Source organism: Equus asinus, chromosome 14, assembly GCF_041296235.1.
Source record: "Equus asinus isolate D_3611 breed Donkey chromosome 14, EquAss-T2T_v2, whole genome shotgun sequence".
Classification (NCBI taxonomy): Eukaryota; Metazoa; Chordata; class Mammalia; order Perissodactyla; family Equidae; genus Equus; species Equus asinus.
The window spans coordinates 4,645,562-4,672,850 of record NC_091803.1 but is presented as its reverse complement, the minus strand read 5'-3'; the positions used below and the strand labels follow the sequence as shown (position 1 = coordinate 4,672,850).

The window sequence follows — 27,289 nt, the reverse complement described above, 5'->3', positions numbered from 1 at the left end:
GCTGCCCGGGCTTCCTGTCGGTGCCCAGGTCACCGCTCACCCTCCTTCTTAGGCTCTGGCGTCGGGCGGCTAGCATTCCGGGCCTGCGGGGTCGGACGCCGTGCGGCCGGCCGGCCCTCAGCGGGTGCGGGTTCTGCGGGCCGGCTGTGGCTCGAGGGGGACCCCCGAGCGCGCCCCGGAGCCCGCGGGCTGGGCCGTGGGGTCGGCGGGCCCCGGTCCCGGTCCGTGTGCACCCCCGGCGGCCCGGGCGAGGCTCGTGGGCCGGGGCGTCCCCGGGAGGCCGATCTGGGCCCGGGAGGGACGGTGGCCCGAAGTGAGTGTGTCCCGTAGGCCCGGAGCCGGCTCCTGCGGGGCAGCGGCCTTGGGAGGCGGAGAGGAGGGGATCCGGGAGAGAAGGCGCCGGAGGAGCAGCCCCCGGCCCGGGGCCTCGGCGGCTGGGGCGGATGAGCGAGTCCCGGCGGGGTAGGTGGCGGGCGTGCGGGCCTCGAGGCGGCCGTGGGTCTTCCCGCCGCAGTGAGCGGTGCTGGGGGCCGGGCGCGGGCGGAGGGCGCGAGCGTGTGCGACGGGGAGGTGGAGGCCTCCCGGGGGCCGCGTGGCTGCCTGGGGTGGGCGCTGCGCGGGGCCTGGTGAGGTCAGGGTTTCCCGGGGCTGGAGGGCCACGGCCTCGGCTGCGGACGCGCCGTGTCCACTCCTCTCTCACGTCCAGCACCCCTTCCTGCTCCTCCTGCCCTTTACAAATTCCACATGTGTCTCTAAAGGCCACCAGCACCTTTGTTCTCTGATCTTAGGGATGCTGATTCCCCCTGGGTTTTGTCCTTCTGGGATCACAGCCAGCAGAGCAGGATGAGTTTGCTGGGTTCTCTCCTGCAGCCTCTGATGACAGAGGAGGAGGTGGTGCCTGAGGAGGGAGGTGACTTGTCCAGGGTCAGTGGGTCTGTGGGTGGGATTGCTAACAGCACTCAAACTCCCATGCCGAGTGCTGTGTCCTCTATTACAGTTTTCTTAATGCAGCGGTAACCATGTTTAGTCAGTCGTTTTAAAAACAAAACCGTGCTGTAATGCACATGTATCTCACTTTTGAGAGCTCATATTCTCTGTTCCTGTGGATTCTTTTATTTTAAACAGTTTAGAAAGACAGTAGGAAAATCGTAAGCAGTGTAATGGGAATTTTTTTGCACCTTTCATTTAATGGTGGCAAACTATTTGAAAAAGGCATCAATGTCTCTGTTCACCAACGAGAGTAACGTGTCCAGTTACCTCCTGATCGTGCTGGAGTTCCACCGTGGGGTGTGCGGTCCCCTATCGCCCTTTCAGCCCTGCTGACTGTGCCCAGGGTGTCCCTCCATTGAGCTCTCCTTGGTGCTTCTTAGGCAGGAGGTTCCTGCCTCCCGGGCCAGCTCACCCAGGACTTCAATCACTTGCTTCTCCTCCCCCAGGTCCACTGTTAACAGTCTCTACGCTTTTCCAAGAACAGCAGAAAATGAGTGAATCCCAGGTGAGTCTTCCTGTCTGCGCATACGTTCCCCCACCTTGTTTTCTAACGCGTCTTAGGAGATTTAGAAGGATCTGTACTTTAAAACGGGAACGTAGAAACAGATAAAAGACATGATCACTTGAAGTACAGTGGTGAGAGCGAGAGATCAGCACCAAGAGTCCTCGTCGAGCTCCTGTGTGTGGGCGCTGTGGGACCCCAGGGCTGCTGAAGCTGAGCTGCAGATAGGACTGATGTCCTTGATGGTCACAGAAAAAGGAAAATGCCATCCTTTACGCGGTTTGTATTCACTACAAGAAGACACCATTGTTGTTACTTGTGGGTTGTAAAGATTTCCTAGGATCTGGAAAATCTTCTTTCACAAAGTTGATAAGCTGTGGATAGCTTTCTTCATAAGACAGCTACATCGTGCATCTATGGCTTATCCTTGTTGCTTACGTAAGCAGAGGGCCTGCTGTCCAGGGAGAACTGGGTGCCTGGGGTTGTCTTGGCTTAAGAATAATTCACCTGTAAATATTTCTGAATGTATCTTTGAATGATAAGGAGTCTTTTACAAAGTGGGTGGGGATAGCCCACTATACCATTCATTCTTAATATATAATATTCAGTGTTCAAAGTTTCACGATTTTCTCAGTGTCTTCTGGTTTGTTCTGTTCACTCAGGATACAAGTAGAGTCCATACGTTGCAGCTGGTTCTAATTCTTTTAAATCTTTAATAGTATCTCCCGCTCTGTCTCTCTTGTGTTAGTTCTTTGGAATTTATTATCTGAAGAAATTGGGTGGATTGTCCTCAGTTTCCCACAGTCTGGGTTGTGTTGATTGCCTCGCCATCGTTTTAATTTAGCACCTTTTTTTATTCCCAGTTCGCCTTGTGAAATCCGTAGTTAAATCTAGAAGTTTACTCAGATTTATGTTCACTTGTTTTGGCAAGATTTCCTTGGCTGTGACATTTGTGTCCTTTCTTCTGGAGGCCCATATCGCCCTCCTCTTTTTGTTTTTGCGACGTCAGCATCTGTTGGCGATGTTTGTTGTTGTGATCCACTAACTCAAGAGGGGAGACAGAAACATCATCGGCTACTGCCATTTCTTCTCATTTACCAGCCAGACTACTTTTCTAAAGAAAAACCTCTCTCTATTTGGTCTGTGGTTCATACAGGAAAGAACATTTTCAAAATACTGAACAGGCTCCTGAGCCACAGGATTTTTGTTTGTTTCGTTTTGTTATCATGAACTCATGGGTTTAAACGTATTTGTAAGTATTTCAGTACACTGAAACTTTTAGTTTTTCTGATGTTTAAATGGGTCCATCTTTGACCAGCAGAATCCCTTCGAGTCGGTTTCTGAGTCCTTTTCAAACATTCCCTACCTATTAGATAGCGTTCTTTTTTGTTCAACATTTTATTGGGGAAAAACTTCAAATTTATGGCAGAGTTGCAAGGATTGTACAAAGAACTCCCATGATCTTTTTGCCCAGATTCTCCAATTTTTGACATTTTCCCACATTTGCTGTATCAGCATCTCCGTGTGTAGATACATATTTTTTCCCAGACTGAGAGTAGATGTCATGTCACACCCCTTCACCCTGTAACATTTCAGATAGTATCTCCTACGATCAAGAATATTCTCTTACATATCCTGACACAGTCATTAAATTCAGGAAAATTAACTATGATATAGTACTTTATCTCATCTGGAATTCATCTTCCAGTTTTTCCCATTTTCCCAGTAACTTCTTTATAGCAATTTTTTGTTTCTCATAGAGGATCCAATTCAGGTTTATAAATTGCATTTGGGTTTCATGCTTTGTAAGTCTGTTTAAAAAGGAGTAGTTTCTCAATGCTGTTATTATATTTGAAGAATAGCGGCCAATCATTTTATAGAATTCTTTGGATTTAGATTTCTTTGATGTTTCTTCATGACTGGATTTCGTGTGACTTTTTGGCCTGGCTACTACAGGAACAATGACTCTTTTAAATGTGTGGCCCAGCACAGGGTGTCTCTTGGAAAGTTCCCTGTGCACTGGAGAAGCTGCCTGCCCGGCTCTTGGAGGCTGGGCTGTTCTGTAAACGTCAGGTCAAGTGGCACTGTTGTCCAGGGGTGCTGTATCCTCGCCGATTTCCCACCTACTTGTCCCATCAGTCGTGAGAGAGGGGAACCGAAATCTCCTGCAACAACCGTGGTTTATCTGCTTCTCCTTGCAATTCTGTAGTTTCTCCTTTATGTATTTTATTAGGCACGTTGACATTTAAGATTGCCATCTTCCCTTGATTGATTAACCACCTTGTCCTTGTGAAATGGCCTTCTTTACCCCTGGTAACATTCTGTGCTGTGAAATGGACTTTCTCTGACATTTATAGAGCCCCACCAGCTTTCTTCTGAGTAGTGTGGGCATGCTGTGTCTTATTCCATCCTTCTACTTTTCACCTGTTTGCATCTTTACATTTAAAGTGTATGTCTGGGGGCTGGCTCCGTGGCTGAGTGGTTAAGTTCGCGTGCTCCACTGCGGTGGCCCAGGGTTCGGATCCTGGGCGCGGACATGTCACCGCTCGTCAGGCTACATTGAGGTGGTGTCCCACATCCCACAACTAGAAGAACCTGCAACTGAGATATACAACTGTGTACAGGGGGGATTTGGGGAGATAAAGCAGAAAAAAAAAAGATTGGCGACAGTTGTTAGCCCAGGTGCCAATCCTTAAAAAAAAAAAAGGGAAGATTGGCAACAGTTGTTAGCCCAGGTGCCAAAGTTTAAAATATAAATAAATAAAGTGCATGTCTGTAGACAGCATATAGTTTGGTCTTGCTTTTTTCCCCCCCATCTGACAATCTCTGCCTCTTAACTGGGGTGTGAAGACCATTTACATGTAATGTGATTACTGACGTAACTGGGAGATAATAGTCTTGTCTTTGTTTTCTATTTGTCTCACCTTGTTGGATTCCTTTTCCTTCTTGTCTTCCTTTCTTTCGATTGAGGTTTTGTTTTGTTTGTTTGGCAGGGAAGAATTCACTGTAAGCTAGCATCCGCTTCCAATCTTCCCCTTTTTTTTTTCTCTCCCCAAAGCCCCCCAGTACATAGCTGTATATCCTACTTGTAAGTCCTTCTATGTGAGCTGCCACCACAGCATGACAACTGATAGATGGGTGGTGTGGTTCCATGACCGGGAAATCAACCCAGGCCACCGAAGCAGTGAAAGGGCCAAATTTTAACCACTAGACCATCAGGGCTGGTTCTCAGTTGAGCATTTCTTATTATTCCACTTCATATCCTTTGTTGGGCTGTGAGCTACAATGGAGTTGATATTTTAGTGGATGCTTTATGGTTTATGCAACTTTAATTTATCATAGTTCATCTTCAAGGAGCATCCCATTTCACTTTGAGTATAGGAGGCTTACGATGATTTCCATTTCTCCCCTCTTGGTCTTATACTATTGTTATATGTTACTTCTACAGATAGTATCAATCCTACAATATTGTTATTTTTAATTAAACAGTTATCTTTTAAAGAGATTCAAGTGATAAGAGAAAATACATAGGTACCACTACTGGTACTCTTCATTCCTTTGTGTAGATCCAGATTTTTATCTGCTGCCATTTTCCTTCTGCCCGAAGAACTTACCATATCTAGATGATGATGAATTCTTTCAGCTCTTGTATATCTGAAAATGTCTTTGTTTTGCCTTTGCTTTTAAAAGGAGCTTTGCTGTGTTTTTTTTTCTAGTAGTTTAAAGGTGTTCCTCCACTGTCTTCTTGCTCACGTTGTTTGCAAGAGAAATCTGATGTCAGCCTCATCTCTGTTCCTTTGTATGTAACGTCGTTTTTTTTTTCCTCTTCCTGCTTTTAAGGTTTTTTCTTTATCACTGGTTTTGAGCAGTTTGATTAGGATATGTCTTGCTATTGTTTTCTTCATGTTTCTGTGCTTGGGGATCATCGAACTTCTTGGATCTGTGCATTAATGGTGTTCATCAACTTTGGGTAGATTTTGACCTTTATTTCTTCAGATATTCCCTCTGCCTCTCCCACCCTTCCCTCTGCGATACCTCTTACCTGAATATGACGCTGCTTGAAATTGTCCCTCAGCTCACTGCTGCCCTTCGTTTTCTTTTAATTCTGTTTTCTCTGTGTTTCATTTTATACAGCTTCTGTTGCTGTGTCTTCATGTTCACTAATATTTTTTTCGGCAATGCTGTTAATCTAGTCCAGTGTAATTTTCATTTCAGATGTTGTTTTTATCTGTAGAAGTTCAATTTGAGTCTTTTTTTATATGTTCCCTGTCTCTGCTCAGTTTTTTTTAACATTTCGAATACAGTTATAGGCTATTTTCATGTTCTCTGCTATTGTAACATCTCTGGCAGTTCCAGGTCCACATCAATTGATTGATTAGTTTCTTGTGTGTTATACTTTCCTACCTATTTACCCCAATTTCCCAGCTCTTTCTCCTCTCCTCTCAGTTCTCCCTCCCTGCTCCATGGCTGGAAACTCCGGGTGGTAGCTGTAGGGCTCACCTTGTTTATGTCCCACCTCTCAGGGGTTACCGTCCATCATTGCCTCATGGTCGGGGTCTTGAAAACCATGGCCTTGTATATTTTGTCTGATTTTTGGTGTTGTTTCAGGTGGGAGGGTAAATCCAATCCTTGTTCGTCTTGGCTGAAAGCAGAATTCTTAATGTCTGTGTTTTGAGTCATAGTTAGAAAGCCTTTCCTCTCATCAGTGTTAAGGAGAAATTCAAGTATGTGTCTTTCTGCACAGTTTCATATTACGCTTAGCACCCTGATCCAGTTGGAGTTTATTCTTTTATGTTGCAAGATTTGGATGTAGTTTTATCCACATCAAATGACTATCAGTTGCTCTGTCACTGTTTATTAAAAGTCAGTTCCACCTGATCACTATATTATGGTTTAGTAATCATAATGTAGTCATAATCGTCATAATATATCGTATAATCATAGAAGTCTATTTCCAGACTTTGTGCTCTATTCTTTTCTTTTCCTTTTCATTTTCTTTTCTTATTTCTTTTCTTATTCTCTTTCTTTTCCTGGTCTGTCTCCATTCATGTGCCAGTACCAAACTTTTAGTCATAGAGGCTAGCTTTTAAATATCGTAATTTAGACTCCCTTCACAGCTTTTCTTTGGAGATCTTACTAGCTGTTCTTGATTTTTCCCCCTCATACGAACTTTAGTGTCAACTTGTGTAGTTCCAGGAAAAAGCTCTTCGGTATTTTTATTGGGGTCATATATTTTTAAAGTAATTTAGGGTGACTGACATCTTTGTATTGTTAAGTTGACCTATCCGAGAACAAAGGATATCGTTCTGTTTGTTCAAGTCTACTTCCATTCTTTCGGGAGTGTTTTAAAATTTTCTTAGTATAGATTTTGTACGTCTCTTGTTAGAGTTTTCTCTTTTCTTTTCCTACTGTGCACTGTGCGTACACTGGAATTACATCTTCTAACTCTTGTTTATGTAGCGAGGGCTGTCACTTTGTGTGTGTTGTTATATATCCTGCTACCTATCAGAGTTCTTTTATTAAATTGGTTTCATTGTTGATTTCTCAGTTTTCTATGTATAGTATACCGTCTGCGGGTAGAAGTAGTTTTACTTTTTCTTATTGATTATTATGCCTCTAATTCTTTTCTCTAATTGGAGAGAGTGAGCGTTTTGCCTGGTTCCTGATCTTAGTGGGAATGTGTCTAGCGTTTCTCCATAAAGTAACATCCTGGCTTTAGACCTGAGAGGCCTGAAGCATGAATATATATGTGGGTGCATGTGGGTGTGAGTGTGTGAGCTTAAAAAGTGTAGAGGCCAGCCCAGCGGCATAGTGGTTAAGTTCATGCACTCTGCTTTGGTGGCCCGGGGTTCGTGAGTTCTGATCCTGGGCGCATAGCTCTGAACTGCTCATCGAGCCATGCTGTGGCGGTGTCCTCCATATAAAATACAGGAGAATTGGCACAGATGTGAGCTCAGGGCCAATGTTCCTCACCAAAAAAAAAAAAAAGAAAAAGTGTATATATGTGCTTATTTAAATTGAGATAGATGTGCATATCTATCACATACATATGTGTATGTCATATGTACTATGCATATTAGGGTATAAAAGTGTGTGTATATACATATATTCGTATTTGTGAAGTATCCATCAATTCCTATTTTCTTGAGGGTTTTTTTAATCAGGTATGCATTTTGAAAAATGTCAGAGGCTTGTTCAGCCTGTTTGGAGAGAGAAGAATTTTCTTCTTGGCTGAATTATAGTGGCATATTATGTTAATGGGTTTCCAAATATTAAACCAATCTGTAGTCTCAGAACAGGTCCCATTTAGCTATTACATATTATCTTTTCCATCTGGTATTGGGTTGTTTACTAATGTTTTATTTTGAACATCTATGTTGATATAAGTGATGCTGGTATGTGATTTGATTTATTTATTTGATTCACCAGTCTGCTAACCCCCTCCACCCCATGCCTTCTGGACTGACTTCACCCACAGGTTATTTCTTCAGTAGGGGTCCTGAGTGCTCATTGGCTGCCCTCTGGATGGTCTTGGGTGGTCTTTGGGTTCTCACTGGTCAGTGGAGCAGCTCTACTTCCGTGGTCTTGGGGAATCTCAGCCGTGGGACCCACACAGTGTGGCTGTCAGTGGATGGAAACCCACTGTCGATACATCCTTGTACAGAATAGGATGAGGAGCGTGTCTGCTGAGTGCGTCCCTTCGAGAATATGAGTTAAACCTTTCCCGTACCTAGAACTGCTCCTTATGACAGCACCGAAGGCCCTTTCTGGCTGGCCTATCAGCGAGGTTTCCACGTCCCTGTGCTCCTCCCTGTTGGATCTCCTGGGTTCCCGTGGAGGACATCAGCGAACGCTTCAAGGAAACTGTCTTCTTTGGGAATAAACTCTCTTGCTTTTCTGAAAACACCTTTGTGGTGTCCTTAGGCTTCAGTGATGGTTCAGCTGGTGTCCAGCTCTGCGTCCCAAATCCTCTCTCTTTCGGAAGTCCTGGGCAGCTCTCCACTGCTTCCTCTCAGCTGAGTGGAACGTCAGTTACCAGGGTAACTAGTATATTTTTTTCTCTATAAGTTTAGGATTTTTTCCTTAATTTTTCACTTTTGGATATTTTATCAAGAGATTTCTGGATCTCTGTATTTTCCCCAACATTCTTGTTTTCACATTAGACAGACCTTTGATGTGAAGGCTCCCAGCTTTCTGAGCACAGGCACCATTTTCACTTCTGCCTTTGATTTTTTTTTTTGTTCATCCTCCTGGTTCTCTCTTTCTAAAGATTTTGTATCTGTTGGATCTGGTTGGCATGTCTCAAATTTTCTTTCACCATTTCAATTTCTTATTTTCTGAGAAATTTTCTAACTTAGATATTCTATGTCCCATTTGTTATTCAAGCTTGTTACTTGAGGATTTTTTTTTTAATTCAACAATCCACTCTTTAATTTCTAAGTATTCTTTGATGGCTGTTTCTTAGCAGAATGTTCTCATTTCAAGGGAGCAGTATCCTGCTTAATCTGTTAAAAAATATAAATCAACAGGAAAAAAGTTCTTTCCTTTATGAATTTGGTTCTGTCATTGTTGAGTTGTTCATCTTGATGCTTATTTTTTTTTCTCAGTTATAGGAAATTTTTTTTATTGAGGTAATACTGGTTTATAACATTATGTAAATTTCAGGTGTACGTCTTATATTTCAATTTCTGTGTAGATTACATCATGTTCAACCCCCAAAGATTAATTACAATCCATCACCACTTGTGCCTCCTTTCCCCCTCCTCCCTTCCCGCCTTCCCCTCTGGTAACCACCAATCCAGTCTCTGTCTCTCTGTGTTTGTGTGTTGTTTTTATCTTCCACTTATGAGAGATCATATGATATTTGATTTCCCCCTCTGACTTATTTCACTTGGCATAATACCCTCAAGGTCCACCCGTGTTGTCGCAAATGGCAAGACTTCCTCGTTTTTATGGATGAGTAGTATTCCATTGTGTATATATACCACATCTTTATCTGTTCATCCCTTGATGGGCACCTAGTTTGCTTCCAAGTCTTGGCTATTGTGAAAAATGCTACAGTGAACATGAGGATGCAAGTATCTTTACGCATTTGTGTTTTCAGGTTCTTTGGATAAATACCCAGCAGTGAGATAGCTGGATCATATGGTAGATCTATTCTTAATTTTCTGAGGATACTCTATACTGCTTTCCATAGTGCCTGCACCAGTCTGCACTCCCACCAGCAGTGTACGGGGGTTCCCTTCTCTCCACGTCCTCTCCAACACTTATTTCGTGTCTTGTTAGTTATAGCCATTCTGACCGGCATGAGGTGATATCTCATTGTAGTTTTTTGTTTTTTGTGTTCTTTTTGGAGTCCACGTCCTTGGGAAGGAGGGGGTTGTGTTTTTTTTTTAAGGTATGCTTTCTGGTAAGGAGGATTGGCCTTGCGCTAACATCTGTCACCTGTCCTCCTCTTTTTCTCCCCAAACCACCCCCCACCATAGTTGTATATCCTAGCTGTAGGTCCTTCTAGCTCTTCTGTGTGGGATGCTGCCTCAACACGGCTTGATGAACGGTGCTAATCGGCACCCAGGATCTGAACTGGTGAACCCCAGGCTGGAGCACGTGAACTTAACCACTCGCCCATGGGGCCACCCCCTGTCTCCTTATAGTTTTGACTTGCATCTCCCTAATGATTAGTGATGTGGAACATCTTTTCATGTGCCTGTTGGCCATCTGTATATCTTCTTTGGAGAAATGTCTGTTCAGATCTTTTGCCCATTTTTTAATCAGGTTGTTAGTTTTTTTCTTGTTGGGGTGTATGAGTTCTTTATACATTTTGGATATTAACCCCTCGTCAGATATATGGTTTGGAAATATCTTCTCCCAATTGTTAGATCGTCCTTTCATTTTGTCGATGGTTTCCTTTGCTGTGCAGAAGCTTTTTAGTTTGATGTAGTCTCATTTGTTTATTTTTCCTGTTGTTTCCCTTGCCCGGTCAGACATGGGACTTGAAAATATGCTGCTAAGACCAACATCAAAGAGGGTACTACCTATGTTTTCTTCCAGAAGTTTTATGGTTTCATGTCTTACATTCAAGTCTTTAATCTATTTTGAGTTGATTTTTGTGTATGGTGTAAGATACTTTCGTTCTTTTGCACATGACTCTCCAGTTTTCCCAACACCATTTATTGAAGAGACTTTCCTTTCTCCATTATATGCTCTTGGCTCCTTTGTCAAAAATTAGCTGTCCATAGGTGTCTGGGTTGATTTCTGGGCTCTCCGTTCTGTTCTGTTGATCTGTGTGTCTGCTTTTGTGCCAGTACCGTGCTGTTTCAATTTACTATAACTTTGTAGTATATTTTTAAATCAGGGAGCATGAAACCTCCATCTTTGTTCTTTCTTCTCAGGATTCCTTTGGCTATTTGGGGTCTTTTGTTGTGCCATATAAATTTTAGGATTCTTTATTCTATTTCTGTGAAAAATGTCATTGGATGGGGATTGCATTGAATCTGTAGATTGCTTTAGGGAGTCTGGACATTTTAACTATGTTAATTCTTCCTATCCAAGAGCATAGAATGTCTTTCTATGTGTCTTCTTCAGTTTCTTTCAACAATGTTTTATAGTTTTCAGTGTACAGATCTTTCACCTCTTTGGTTAAATTTATTCCTAGGTATTTTATTCTTTTTGTTCCAATTATAATTGGGTTTGTATTCTTAGTTTCTCTCTCTGCTAATTCGTTGTTAGTGTAGAGAAACACAACTGATTTTTTTATGTTGATTTTGTACCCTGCAAGTTTACTGTATTCATTTATTATTTCTAAAAGTTTTTTGGTGAATTCTTTAGGGTTTTCTATATATAAAATCATGTCATCTGCAAATAGTGACAGTTTTACTTCTTCCTTTCCAATTTGCATCCCTTTTATTTCTTTTTCCTGCCTGATTGCTCTGGCTAGGACTTCCAATACTATGATAAATAAGAGTGGTGACAGTTGGCATCCTTGTCTGGTTCCTGTTCTTAGAGGGATGGGTTTCAGTTTTTCTCCATTGAGAATGATATTTGCTGTGGGTTTGTCATATATGGCCTTTATTATGTTGAGGAACTTTCCTTCTGTACTCATTTTATTCAGAGTTTTTATTATAAATGGATGCTATATCTCGTCAAATGCTTTCTCCGCATCTATTGAGGTGATCATGTGATTTTTACTCTTTGTTTTGTTAATGTGGTGTATCACATTGATTGATCTGCAGCTGTTGAGCCATCCCTGCATCCCTGAAATAAATCCCATTTGATCATGATGTATGAACTTTTTAATATATTGTTGTATTCGATTTGCTAGTATCTTGTTGAGGATATTTGCATCAGTGTTCATGAGTGATACTGGCCTGTAATTTTCTTTTTTTGTGTTGTCCTTGTCTGGTTTTGGTATGAGTGTAATGTTGGCCTCGTAGAATGAGTTAGGAAGCTTCCCCTCCTCTTCAATTTTTTGGGAGAGTTTGAGAAGGATAAGTATTAACTCTTCTTTGAATGTTTGGTAGAATTCACCAGGGAAGCTGTCTGGTCCTGGACTTTTATTTTTTGGGAGCTTTTTGATTACTGTTTCCATCTCCTTCCTGGTGATTGGGCTATTCAAATTCTCTGTTTCTTCTTGATTCTGTTTGGGAAGGTTGTATGGCTTGAAGAATTTATCACTTCTTATAGGTTATCCAATTTGTTGGCGTATACCTTTTCATAGTATTCTCTTATAATCTTTTGTATATCTGAGGTGTCCATTGTAATTTCTCCTTTTTCATCTCTGATTTTATTTATTCAAGCCTTCTCTTTTTTCCTTGGTGGGTCTAGCTAAAGGTTTGTCTCTTTTGTTTATCTTTTCAAAGAACCAGCTCTTTGTTTCATTGATTTTTTTCTGGGTTTTTTTTTAAGTCTCTATTACATTTATTTCTGCTCTGATTTTTATTATTTCCTTCCTTCCGCTGATTTTGGCCTTTGTTTGTTCTTATTTTTCCAGTTCCTTTAGGTGCACTGTTAGATTGTTTATTTGAGATTTTTCTTGTTTGTTGAGGTAGGCCTGAATTGCTATAAACTTCCCTCTTAGAACCACTTTTACTGTGTCCCATAAATGTTGGCATTTATTTTTTATTTACACTGGTTTCCTCAATGACCTGATGTTTCTTGATTTTTCAATTTCAGTTTTTGAGAGAATGATTACTAATGGCTAATGTGAATATATTCGACTGCTGACCCCGTTTGACTCCTCTTTCCTTTATGGAGGGGATGGACACAGCTCCAGAAGTGAGTGCATAGGGATATGTATTTAGACAGACATCACTTCATTTTTTTTTTTCCAGTATTTTCTTTTGTGGTAAAATAAATATATCATGAAATTTATTATCTTAACCTTTTTTTTCCCTTGGTGAGTAAGATTGGCCCTGAGCTAACATCTGTGCCAGTCTTCCTCTATTTTGTATGTGGGACGCTGCCACAGCTTGGCTTGATGAGCGGTGCATAGGTCCACCTCCAAGATCCAAGCCTGCAAACCCCAGGCCACCAAAGCGGAATGGACAAACTTAACCGCTATGCCAGCAGGCTGGCCCCTAGCTTGACCATTTTTAAGTGTACAGGCCAGTGGTATTAAATAGATTCATACTGTTGTGTAACCCTCACCACCATCCGTCTCCAGAACACTTATCCTGCAAAACTGAGCCTCTGTCCCCATTAAACCCTAACTCCCAGTGTCCCCTTCCTCAGCCCAGCCACCATTCTGCTTTGTCTCTGCTTTTGATTGCTCTGAGGACTTCATCTAAGTGCAGTCATCTCTTTGCATCTGCCTTATTTTACTTAGCATGATGTCCTTGCGGTTCGTTCACATGTGGTAGAATATGTCAGAGTCTCCTTCCTTTTTAAGGCTGAATAACGTCCCATTGTACGTAGATACCACCTTTTGCTTATCATTCGTCGGTCAGTGGACGCCTGGGTTACTGCTGCGTTTTAGCTGTTGTGAATAATGCTGCTGTAAGTGTAGGCGTGTGAATGTCTCTTCAGGTCCCTGCTTTCAATTCTGTTGAGTATATGCCCAGAAGCAGAATTGCTGGATCACATGGTAATTCTATTTTTATGTTGTTTTTTTTTTTAAGACTTTCTTTTTTTCCTTTTTCTCCCCAAAGCCCCAAGCTACATAGTTGTATATTCTTCGTTGTGGGTCCTTCTAGTTGTGGCACGTGGGACGCTGCCTCAGCATGGTTTGATGAGCAGTGCCATGTCCACGCCCAGGATTCGAACCAACGAAACACTGGGCTGCCTGCAGCGGAGCGCGTGAACTTAACCACTCGGCCATGGGGCCAGCCCCATCTATTTTTAAGTTTTGAGGAGCCACCATAGCGTTTTCCAGTGACTGTGGCATTTTACGTGCCCAGCAATATGCACAAGGGGTCTACATTTCTCCAACATTTGTTATTTCCTATTTTTTTCGTAGTAGCCATATATTCTCCCATTCTGTGGGCTGCCTTTTTCCTCTGTTGATAGTGTTTTCTGATGCACAGAATTCACAGGAAGCACTCCACTTTGACCTGGCGGCTGGCAGACAAGTTTAAGTCGCTCAAGTTGCTTTACACTGAGAGCAGTTTTCCAAGAGTCACCTTGAGGAAAACCATCCATGCCCAACACGGATAGAGCGGAGTGCATGTCCCGGTTTGCCTGAGGTCCCCTGCCACTGCACCTCTATCCCTGCTCTCCGGTTTAGTGTAACGTTGGTCCCAGCCAGGAGCTTTCTGTTTGGACAGCGAGTGTGTGGTCACCCTAACCTCGGAGGTCTGAAGTGCGCTGCCCTCTGCTGTGCATCTGGGCACAGTGCCAGCAGCCAGAGCATTCTCATCAAACGCACCCTTCGTCTGGCTGCTCTGTGCCCTGAAAGCAGGGAGCTGCTCGGCTGCTCAGGCGGCCCTGGGGTTGATTTCCCTGTCGGTCAGTGGCTCTGCTGCCCCCGTGACGGGCCTGGAGATTCCCAGGGCCCTGCTGGGGAGTCTGGGCTGCACTCCTGCCGTGGGCCCACATCTGCCCTGAGTAAAGCTGTGTGTCCTGCAGCTCCGATTTCTCACCTTCTACTCGGCTCCATGTGTCAAGAACTTCCTCAAAGAAATTCCTACTCTTGGTAACCCCTGGGTTCCAGTGCTCTATTTTTTAATTTCTTTGAATTGAACTTTTTGGGAGTTTTGTTTGTGAGGCAGGAAAGTAATCATGTATGTTCAACTGCTCTGTTGGATTATAGTCAAGTCCTGCTGTCAAAAAGCTGTCCCTCAGAAAGTCCTTTCTTGGTCTCTCTGCCCTCTTCTTCTCTGCCAGCCTCTTAAGTATTAATGCTAGTTTGGTTTTTGCCGTTGGCACTTTTAACACCTCGTGAAGCTTAATCTGGCAAGGTAAAATTAAAATAATTTGCTTCTCTTTGGTTATACCACTCCACCTGGTGGACAGCACTCTGACACCTTGGGCATTCATTCAAGCAGCGAATATTAATTGCTGCCAGAAAGAGATGTTCAAGAGAAGATGTTCAAGATAAAACTTGAAGGAAGTAGAAGCTTAGTCACGCAGGTCGCTAGAGATAGCAGCTGTGAGACTAAAGAGTCAAAAAATCAAAGAGCTGAACGAGGCCAAGGGCAGCAGAGCAGTGAGAGTGCAGAGGGGGAGACCAGGGCCTGAGTCCTGGGGGCACCAGCGTGGAGAGGTCGGGAAGAGGAGGCCCGACCCCAGCCCACAAAGGCAGCTGAAGGAATGGCGAGGACTGAAATGCATGTTTATTTACATGGTGTCTCCTTTATCACGACAAAAGCTTTTTGCAAACAGGAATGGTGTTTTTCTCCTCTTTGCCCGCAAACCTCAAGATAGTTCAGTTGCAAAATTGGAACTCAGATGTTTTTTGGTTTGAGGGATTTGTTTTGCGGTTTTTTGGGGGGGGACACATTAAAGAACCCAAAGGCAGTCATGTTTCCAATGTGGTGGTTTTCCTTCCGTGATCTGTAACATAAAATCAGGTTTTCAGTGTTCGTAGTTAACTTTACCAGCGAGCTCGGTAAGCTCTTGTCCCTGTGTGCCTTCTCCACGTCACCCAGTTCCGATCGCGGTGCCATTACAGGGGCCAGTGTCGTTCAAGGATGTGGCCGTGGACTTCACGCAGGAGGAGTGGCAGCAGCTGGACCCTGATGAGAAGACGACCTACAGGGATGTGATGCTGGAGAACTACAGCCATCTCGTGTCCCTGGGTGAGGAGAGCTCGCTTTCTGAGCCGCTGCTATGTGAACGCTTCCAATTTAATGATTTTATTCCTCGAGTCTGAAGAAATTAAGTAAAAAGACCATTTAATTCCTTTTGGTCACCAAGTAGAGCATTCGCATCTTTGCTTCTCCAATGATAGGTACTAATTTTGAAAAATAGGGCACTTTGTCACACGGCCTCTGAGGCAGCACCATCTCCTCGGAGGTCCCGACGCCAAGCAGCTGGTCCAAGGCCCTCCGTTTCTCATTCCCAGGGTACGATAGCACCAAACCGAACGTGATCGTCAAGTTGGAGCAAGGCGAAGAGCCGTGGGTGGCCGAGGGTGAATTCCCGTGTCGGGGTCATGCAGGTAAGTGAGTAGAATTTTACGCTTGTGCACGTGTCCACTCTGGGCCTTTGGAGTGACTGTGGTCTGTCCACTCCTCAGGTGCCCTAAATCACACCTCCCGGTACCCAGTGGCGTTGCCCTCCCACACGGACGCTCAGGCTCCCTTCTGATTTTACTTTGTTTTACATTTGACGGATTGTCCCTGCTTACCAGCACCAAGGATCCTTCCCTCCTCTTTCCCGTGCATTCTCCATGACTTACCTACTCTCCGTCACCACAGAATTCTTTTGTTTTCAGGCATTCAAAAATTAACTCAACGCTTTCACGTTCCTTCTTTTTATCTTCCATTTTCTTTCCCTCCTTGCTGTGAAATGCCTCAGGCTGATTTTCTGCCCCAGTTTCACTTCCTCATCTGTGCACTCAGGTACCAAACCTTGCCCTCGCCCTCGGCTGGTGAGGTCAGTCACTGCCGCTCCTGGCGTGCCCCGTGCTTGTTCTGAAGTGCCTGTCTCTATCTTTGGGGTGTGCCCTGGGTGGGTCTGGTGAGGCGACACAGTTGGGCCTTCCTCTTTTCCCCCAGTGCTCATTCGTGTCTGGTCTGCCTCTCTGTCAAGGGTCCACAGTAGATGTTCAGAAGATGTGTATTTCCTAAGTGAATTTCCATTCATTCTTTTGCCTTCCTTGGGAGTGCCCTCTTCAGGCCTGTTTTCCACTTGTTTAGTTTTTTTTGTGTACCTTAAAAGGGTTCATCTAGTCTCAGCTATTAAGGCTTTTTTTGTTTGTGTTTATGCTGCTCCTCTAAATTGGTATCTGACGCCTTTAACCTGTGGTCTAGTTGGCTCTTTACGTGATCGGTGACAGTGTCAGTGACACAGTCCACTTCCTTCTTTCTCAGACTCTCCAAACCACAGACTGTGCGTCTTCTCCACCTCCCTTTATTTCTTACATTGTACTAGTGTTTTCTGGGGTTTTTGTATTTTGTGCAATGCCTTGAAATTTTTCTGCATATTCTCATGCATTTCTGACATTGGTGTAAACAGTATTTCTTCCTACCTGGATTACTTAGAATCCTATTGGAAAGGGCACAGTCTGTTTGTCTGAGACCTCCGCTTGATCCTGTCACTAGACTGACAAGATAAGCCTGTAACGGTTCTTCTTAAAGGGAATTTAAATTCTCCTCTCCTTGAGTGTGATGCGATGTTGCCTATCAGGATTAATGTTCTCTGTTTCCCCAGGCTTGTTAAATGCCATTTGGTCCAGATTTCTAAATGTCTTCCATTCAGGCTGTCATTGTCCTTGTCTTTTGCGTGCACTTTACTTGCCCAGATAACATATCTTCCTTCCTTAATTGTAGTGAAAAATAAAGTTTATCATTGTAGCCATTTTTAAGTGGACAGTTCATTGGTAACTACATTCACACGCTTGTGAAACAGAATCTCTAGAACTTTAGCCTTTAAATTTGAGCTTAAAACTTCAGCTCCTCCCTGAAGTTTCCTTCCTTGCTCACCCACCATGCCCATCGTAACATCCTTTCCCCTTGGTGCTCATTAGCACAGCAGTGAGAGGTGGCCGAGTGCTCTGCCATGTAGTGGCATGTTTCTGTTGGTGGAGCGTCTTTCTCCATCTGAATTATAATCCTCCAAAGAGGAAGGCTCTTTTTATCCTGCTTTGATATGTAGCGCATAGTAGGCACTCCGTGGATTTTTTTATTGACTAACTGAGGAGCTCAGTAAATGAAAGACCTCTGTTGTTTATTCATTGAGAGAGAATGTATTCTGAACTGCAGATTCAGATAAAACAGAAGGGATTGGAGTAGAACTTGAAAGCACCTCATTTGATTCGGATTAGGAGCTATGCCTTTAGTTTCTGTTTGGGCAGATTCAAAGAAAATGGGAAGTCATACTTTGCACAAGCGCAGGTTTTAGTCGGGAAAGGAAAACATAGCTGCGTGATCTAGTTTAAAGTTCAGCCCTCACCTGCAATGTTTATATTCAGATACAGGTTAGACAACTTTGAGTTAAAGCTACTTTAAGTTTTAAGGGAAGGAGAACTTCAAAAAGCTGGCAAGAGATTTGATAAATATTTGAAAGCCCCCCTGGAAACATAGATAGGTTTTGAGTATAGCCAACAGTGACAGTCAGATTGAGTGAACAAGAACACGAGCACAGATGGTGGTTGGGAATAAGCACAGCACAGCCAAGGCTTCCTGCAGCAGAAGGGCTTTGGAAGATTAGTGCAATGCTAGTGCAAAGGGTTCCTGGACCCAGTTCCAGCATTGCTGTGTGTGTGTGTGTGTGTGTGTGTGTGTGTGGCTTCCCCGCACCAACAAGCAGTTCTCAGGTGCAGCATGTATTTGGGAATTCACCTTAATTCTGACACTGTCTACCTGCACAGGTTGTTTCCTCTGCTTCTGAGTGACCGGTTGGCTACAAACTGGGGGTTCCAAAGACCCCTCCAGCCCAGGGTGCCCATCACAAGTCTAGGTTGTAACCTGCACTTGACTGGCTGGCTATAAATGAGAGGTTCCCACCACCCCCTCTCCAGTTTTGATTCATTTGCTAGAACTGCTCACAGAACTCAAGAAAACTTATTTATTCACTAGATTACCAATTTATTACAAAGGCCATTAAAGGAAGGGAATCAGCAGTCAGATGAGGAGATATGTAGGATGACGTCCTGAACAAGGTCCCAGTGGAGCTTGGGGCCCCACACAGTGGCACGTGGCAGTGTTCTGGTTCCCCAGCGTGGAGCTGTCTGAAAAAGGGGTTGATGAGCCATCCTTCTGGGTTTTTATAAAGGCTTCATTGCATTGTCATGATTGAGGAAGTCACTGGACGTTGACAGTCAATTCAACCTCACACTCCCCTCCCCTCCCTGGAAATCGGGGTGGGGCTGAAAGTTCCAATCCTCCGATCACAGAGCTGGTTCTCCTGCCAACCAGTCCCCACCCTTGGGTGGGTCCAAAAATGACCTTCATTAACAGAAACAAGCGACAACTTTTTCTCTCTCAACTCTTTGGAAATTCCAAGGGTTTTGGGAGCTGTGAGTCAAAAATAGGGATGAAGACCAATTATATGTTTCTTACAATAAATCACAATATCACAGCTAGTTTGAATATATATTTTGAATCCAGATAATGAAAAATCTTATTGGGGAATGATAACTTTTCTGGTTTTTTTCTGTTGGTATTTGGGCTCAGCGATGTTGTAGATTTCTGAGCACAGAACTGTCAGTGTTGCATTGAACGTGGATGAGAGCAACTGACAGTAGTTCAGAGGATCCAAAAATTGTTAAGATATGTGGAAATAAAAGTCAATATTGTACGGGCAGCATCGGAAATCTGATACTGAAGCTTTTACACCAAGTGAGACCCAGGAAGAGGGAGCTCTTGTTTGTATTCAGAATTAAGGAAGGGTATTATGTCAGGAACATGACTGGTTTTAGGAAATTTAAGTTAGCAAATTGAAAGAAAATTAAAAGTGAAACTTAGTGAGCATGGATTTTGTGTCGCAAACTATCCTAAGCAGTTTACATGGACTAAGTAAGTTAGTCCTTCTCCAGCCCTCTGATTTAGGCTCCGCTGTGAACATTTCAGATGAGTTGACTTGCCCAGGGTCCCCCAGCCAGTGAAGTGCTGGAGCTGGGGGTCCAGTGCTCTTGGCCACGTGCTCTGTTGTGCAAACAACAGGTTCAGTTAGGGTTAAATAAGACTGTCAGCACCCTCCAGAGAGCTCATCTTAGGGGAAAGAGGTCTTGTCATCTGGTCTGTCTTACATTTCCTTCAGACATTCACGTGCCTGGACCTCTCCTTCTAGGCGACTGTGAGTCAGGCCTGCTTGTGTGACTCTCTCTAAACACAAGGAAATTTGAGCTTTTCAAATATTTATTTAGATTTATGTGCAGAGTAGAAGGGCAAAGATTTTGCAAGGGTCTAGGCTGGTGAAGATGTCACCGTCATAATCTCGGTATGAAGTGAAATCGTAATGTCTTTCTCCTAAATGCAGTCCATGCTTGAATCTCTCCTCTGAATATATGTCAGGATTGTTCTTCTTCTCCCACTGACCCCATTTTCCCTGAGTCTCTTTTCTGCCTGAATCTAGCATTTTTTCAATGACTTTGTCCTCTACTTGTAATTTTTTGGATTTATTTCCCCTTTTCTACCAAAGTTTTGAACATATTTGTAAAGTAACAAAGGTACTTGTGTTCAGTGTGAATTTACTCTTCCTTTTTCCACTATTGTCAAGCCCTCTTCCACCCTCATCCCTTCCTCATACCTCCCCCAACCCTGTGTGTCTGTCTGTCTTGTGTGATAAATCAAGGGGGAAAGATGACTATACACTTGTATTTATTTTTATCTGTGGAGATTGGCCTTAAAGCCAGAGTCAACCCCACAATAGGGCAGTGAAGTACCACTCCTGTCCTATAGCTGGTCCAGTCTTGAGATTCACAAGGTTTGTTTAATTTTATTTTTTTTTTTAGAAATTTGGAAAGTTGATGACCTCATAGAGAGAATCCAAGAAAATGAAGATGAACATTCAAAGCAAGCTGTTCATATCAACAGCAAAACCCTGATTGAAGAGAGAGAGAATGCGTTTGATAAAACTTATAATATCAAAACAAGCCTTGTTCCTTCAGGCATGATGTCTCATAATTGTGTCTCATGTGGAAAGAATTTAGAATCTACTTCGGAATTAATTATTAGTGATGGAAGTTATGCAAGAAAGAAATCTGATGAGTGTAGTGAATGTGGGAAAATGGACCATGGAGAGAACCCCTATGAATTTCAAAATGAGAAAAGCTCTTCTCAAAATGAAGAAAATATTCTTCAGAAAATTAATATTTTGAAGAAGCCCTTTGAATATAACGAATGCATGGAAGCCTTAGGCAACGAAGCCGTTTTCATTACTCATAAGAGAGCTTACCTGGGAGAGAAGCCCTATGAGTGGAATGATTCTGGACCAGGCTTCATCCAGATGTCAAATTTTAACATATACCAGAGGTCACAGATGGAGTTGAAGCCCTTTGAATGCAGTGAGTGTGGGAAATCCTTCTGTAAAAAGTCAAAATTCATTATACATCAGAGAGCTCACACAGGAGAGAAACCTTACGAATGTAATGTGTGTGGGAAATCCTTCAGCCAAAAGGGAACCCTCACTGTACATCGGAGATCCCACTTAGAGGAGAAGCCCTATAAATGTAATGAGTGTGGGAAGACCTTCTGTCAGAAGTTACATCTCACTCAACATCTGAGAACTCATTCAGGAGAGAAACCCTATGAATGTAATGAATGTGGGAAAACCTTCTGCCAAAAAACACATCTCACCCTACATCAGAGAAATCATTCAGGAGAGAGACCCTACCCATGTAACGAGTGTGGGAAATCCTTCTCCCGCAAGTCAGCCCTCAGTGACCATCAGAGAACACACACAGGAGAGAAACTCTATAAATGTAACGACTGTGGGAAATCCTACTACCGAAAATCTACCCTCATTACACATCAGAGAACACACACAGGAGAGAAGCCCTATCAATGTAGCGAATGTGGGAAATTCTTTTCTCGGGTGTCATACCTCACTATACATTATAGAAGTCATTTAGAAGAGAAACCCTATGAATGCAATGAATGTGGGAAAACCTTCAATTTAAATTCAGCCTTCATTAGACATCGGAAAGTACACACAGATGAGAAACCCCATGAATGTAGTGAATGTGGAAAGTTCTCACATCTCACTGACCATCATACGACTTTAGGAGAGAAACCCTATGAATGTAATGAATGTGGGAAAACCTTCCTTGAAAATCCAGCCTTCAACGGGCACCAGTCACTTCCAAAAGGGGAGAAATCCTATGAGTGTAACATATGTGGGAAATTGTTCTCCGAGTTGTCATACTACACTATACATTACAGAAGTCATTCAGAAGAGAAGCCCTATGGGTGTAGCGAATGTGGGAAAACCTTCTCCCATAATTCGTCCCTGTTTAGACATCAAAGAGTACACACAGGAGAGAAACCCTATGAGTGTTACGAATGTGGGAAGTTCTTCTCTCAGAAGTCTTATCTCACTATACATCATCGAATTCATTCAGGAGAGAAGCCCTATGAATGTAGTAAGTGTGGGAAAGTCTTCTCCCGAATGTCAAACCTCACCGTACATTACAGAAGCCATTCAGGAGAGAAACCCTATGAATGTAACGAATGTGGAAAAGTGTTTTCACAGAAGTCATACCTCACTGTTCACTATAGGACCCATTCAGGGGAGAAGCCCTATGAATGTAACGAATGTGGGAAGAAATTCCACCACAGATCAGCCTTCAACAGCCATCAGAGAATTCACAGGAGAGGGAGTGTGAATGTACTTGATGTGGGAAATCTCCTGTGAGGTCAGGTTTTATTTTAGAAAACCCTCTGAGTGTAATGGATACGGGAAATCCAATAGGGAGTCACATGTCGTCGTTTGAAAGTTATGTTTCTGAATGAGGAAAAGCCTTTAGGCATTAGAGTTGTTTTAATCTGAATTTTCGCAGAGCAGAATCCCTAAGAACGCAACAAGTAGTAGATCCTTCAGCAAGACCTACAACTCGTTGGACACTAGGTAATTTCTCCAGGAGTGAAACTTTATAAATATTTAATATTTATTTTGGGTTCAAATTGTAGTTACATATCAGGGAATCATGCCAAGGCGAAATCTGTCCAAGTGATGAACGTGGAAAAATATGTTGTCTTGGAAATACGTCATACTAAAAGCCATATTTCTGATATAAAGTCAAATGTTTATGGGAAAGAGATCCTAAGCTATCAGTTCCAAGTAAACCGTTGTATACAATGAAATTTTCAAATCATCAGAAGTTGATGAGAACAGTAGCATTAAATACATATATGGCAGTTTCTATCATGTTTTAAAAATGCAATGTAACTAATTCTATGCAATTCTATGTAAGTTTGGATTTGAATAATTTGTGAAAAGGCAATATTAAATATCTGAGTATTAAGATGGCAAAATGTACTAGCGCAGGATATATTGTTGGTGAGATGTTTGATAGGTACAAAATAGTTCAGTACATAACTTTCTATTCTTTAGGGGCATTTACAAATGGGTTTTTAATGAATGCCTCATCAGTAGAGGATCCAGTGATTTTTATAAGGTTTTCAACCACATTTGAGCAAAAAAAGATTTTAAAACATACTATTTTCATAAACTACACGTAGATAATTTGGAATTAAGTCTGTTTCCCTGTAAGAGGACAGCTGTATTGTATTCCCAGCTCTGAGAGCACTCTTGTTTTTTAATCCATAGGTTTGAATGTGCAGTGTGCCACTATTCTGTAATTCAGAAATTTTATCTATAGTTTTATTTGATGTGAATACAGTATCATTATTTTGTGCACTGCCCCTTCGTCTCAGTATTTTGGAACAAAAAACACACGTTTCTGGCAGGCATCTTTGGTTGATTAACTCTGTGTCCTTTCTCCCCTCATTCCTCGCTGGAAGAGTTTGGGTGTCTAGCATTTCTTCACGTGACACAGAGGGTACAACCTGATAAGTCTCATCCAATCATAATTCCGTTCTGATTGTCGGGAACTCATTTCTAGTGGTCACGGGAACCAAACCTGAGTGAACTAAATGGAGACGGTTTCCATTTTGGAGAAATGGAGAAAACAGTGAGCGACTGGAATGCGAGGGTATTTTAATCATCACAACTCAATCACTGCCACACATCCCATGGGGAAAAGTTCTCTAGTATGCAGGAAATTCGTGTGGCAAAATCCACCTCCACTTATGTTCCTAACAAACTGTGGATAGAAAGGAACTTTGTTAATTGGATGAACCGTGTCTTAAACTACAACAAACAGCACGCCTAATGGTGAAATACTGAAAGTTTTCTCCCAGCATCAGGAAAATAGACAAGGCTATCTGCTACCACTAATTTTATTCAGTATTGTGCAGAAGGGCCTAGCCGGCGAAGTCAGGGAAGAAAAAATAATCAAAAGGCATAAGGATTAGGAAGAACCTGTAAAACTTTTATTTGCCGATGACACGATTTTGTACATAGGAAATTCTGAAGAATATACAGATAATTAGAATTAGTAAATTTAACAAGGTCCCTACATACAAGATCATTATGCAAAAATTTTTTTTCAGTATACCAGGAACAAACATAAAAAATGAAATTTCTAAAAGCAATACCGCTTACAGTAGCATCAAAAATCCTCAAGTGCCTAGGGGAAAAAGTACTGACTACCATATTTTCAAGAACTGTATCCAAAACCAAAAACTACCAAACAGAGGGACATGTCTTGTTTGTGGACTGCAGGACAATCTTAAAAAGATGTCGGCTTCTCCCAAATTAGTTCGTATATTCAGTGCCATCTTAAGGTTCTAGCAAGTTCTTTAATCAAAATTAAGCTAATTATAAACGTGAAAATTCAGAAGACTGCTAATAGTCAAGGGTTTCTTCTAGACTAGACGGAGCTAGAGAACTTACATAGCAGGATATCAAGACCTGTTATGAAGCCATAGGAATGATGGTGCGGTCCTGGTGCAGAGATAAACACATTGGCCATGGGACAGAATAAGGTGATAATGCAGTGTAGTGGTGGCAAGGAAAGTGTTCTTTCCAATAAAAGCCTTGTTAATTAAATTTCATAATTTAGCAGGAAAATCAGTTTAGATGGATTGCAGGTTTAAATATGAAAATGTAAAATAAAGCTTTAAGAAAGCTTTGGAGATTGTAACCTTAAAGTAAGCAAAGTTTTAAGACCCCCAAAAGCACTAAACCATAAAGTAAAACTTGTTAATTTGGACATATTAAGTTTAAAAACTTGTGTTTATCAAAAAGACACCATTAAAACAAATAGGCAAACCGCAGGGGGGGAGAAGGTATTTGCAATTCATACATGCGTCAGCAGGGAGTTGAAGAGGGGTTGGTAAACGTTTTGTAAGGGGCCAGATTCTGTTTTGGGCTTTACAAGCTAGAAGTTCTCTGTCAACTGCCTGACTGCTGCTGTAGTGTGAAAGCCATATACAGTATGTAAACGAATGAACATAACTATGTCCCAATAAAACTTTATTCGCAAACACTCGTGGCAGTCGATTTGGCCAGCAGGCCATGGTTGCTGACCTCTGAGCTAAAATATAAAGCACCTACAAGTCAACAAGAAAAAAATAATGAGCAAAAGACTTGGACATCCACTTCACAAAAGGGAACAGCCAGATGGCCAAGAAACACGAAAAGGTATGTTAACTTTATTAGTAATCAGGAAAATGCAGATTTAAAGCACCAAGTGGTACTACTACCCACCCACTAAAAGGTGAAAATGAGAAAGCATCAAGTTTTGGCAAGGATCTAAGCGACAGGAGCTCTCCCATGCTGCTGGTGGTATTGCCAATTGATAGGACAATTTTGGAAAGCTAGGACGTACAGCTGAATGTATGTATACCCCTTTAACCCAAACCTGGCAGGAATGCACATGCATGTCCACCGTGCATGTGTATGTCCACCAGAGGACATGTACTAGAATGTTCATGGCATAAAACTGCAAAAAGCCGAGAACTTTCTGAAGGCATCTGTGCAGTAGAATGAACTTATGTGGTATGTTTCCTCCAGAGAATACTGGAAAACAATGAGAACAAGCAAATTCTAAGTACATGCAGTAACCTAGTTCACTTTCCCAAACGATGCTGAGTGAACGAATCCAGACACAAAAGCAAACATCCTGGATGATTCCATTCATGTGAAGTAGAAAGGCAAAATTTGTCTATGCAGGTAGAATTTGGGGCCGTGGTTAGGCTTGGCCAAGGCTGCAGGGGTGGTATCTGGTGTTGGTGGTACTCTGTCTCAGTGTGGGTGCTGGATATCTGAGTGTTCTATGCACTTAAGATATGTGTATTTTTCTGCATGTATATTATACTTTCATAAAATTTTTTTAAAAATCATGTGTCGACCATTTTTGTTGCTCAGCACTCTTGCCGTATTTTTCTAGATAGATATGAATATGCTGCACAACAGGAATTAAATGGAAGATTTTGCATAATTCTGTGCAGGAAATACTCCTTATGGTAGTTTTTAATGGCAACTACTACGATTTCCTACACTGTGACCTTAAAGCTTAATATAATGTATATTTTAAGTAAAATATTTGGAAAGGTGACAGGGCCATTACATACGTAGTTTGTCATCCTACCTTCTTGCATATGTAGATGGATCTGAACTGCCTCTTCAATAAAGAACCAATGTGTGTGAACCTCTCATATTTTGACAAATTGTCTCTCACATTTCTGAATTCGGGGTGCATCTTAACCATTACCCTATCATAGAGATGACCTTTCTTGGAGGTAAATAAATATAACGGTGAGTTTGATTTGATGAAAAATTATATGTAAGAGGTTTTTGGGTAATCCTTTCAGCAAATGTAAGATACACAGTTAACAGCATAAATGTGAGTCAGTGGAAGAAAGGGTTAAGTGAGACTTTGCACCACAAAGGATAAAAGCACCCGGCCTGGCGAGGGGGAGGGCTGGCTAAGCTTAGGGCTCAGCCACTAGGGCGGATGGTCAAGCAAGGCCAGGCCCCCTTTCCTACCAGCCCTTCATCATGAGGTGCCCCCCATTCCCGTATTTACTACTGTTCCGCTTAGCAGTTAAGTTTCCAGATTTTTCTCTAAAGTCTCTTAAATGGTTCAAAAGACGTTAATGCAAGACCACCTATACCTGAGAACAAAAACTTCCCTCCCTGTTCCTTGTTCCATCCCAAATTATGCCCACGTATGTTGTCCTGCCAACTAAACTCTTCAAAGAGGGGAAATCATGACCAGTGTGACAGCATGGTTAGCATAGTCCCCAAATTAAATTATGTGAAAGCCACACAGAAATAAAGTATAATTCCCTCCAATTGCCACCTTGGTAATCATGACAAAAAAAATCTTTCGCGTTAAAGAAACCAAATTTATGTAGTTCCTGTCAAATTGGTGAACTACCACTGAATTGCTGACTTGTGAGCTCCTGACAGCATAAAATTCACAATGTCAAGCTTTCACTAAAACATTACTAGGCATGCAAAGAAGCCAAAAGCTACAACCCATAATGAGAAAAGTCAGTCAATACAAGGACCCAGAAATAACACAGGTGACGGAATCAGTAGGTAAGGACGTTAAAACAGCCATTATAAATGTACTCCATATGTTCAAGAAGAATGGAGAATTTAGAGACGGGAGTGAGGGACCCA

General features: G+C 42.4%; 1 protein-coding gene across 1 annotated transcript; it reads left to right on the top strand.

Moving 5' to 3' along the window:
• Positions 1-26,309, top strand: RBAK (RB associated KRAB zinc finger). Its single transcript, XM_070484156.1, has 6 exons — positions 1-28; positions 331-462; positions 1,437-1,495; positions 15,600-15,726; positions 15,993-16,088; positions 20,547-26,309. The coding sequence occupies exons 2-6, from the start codon at positions 444-446 to the stop codon at positions 22,445-22,447; spliced, it is 2,202 nt and encodes a 733-aa protein (XP_070340257.1). The 5' UTR covers positions 1-28; positions 331-443; the 3' UTR covers positions 22,448-26,309.
• The last annotated feature ends 980 nt before the right edge of the window (positions 26,310-27,289 follow it).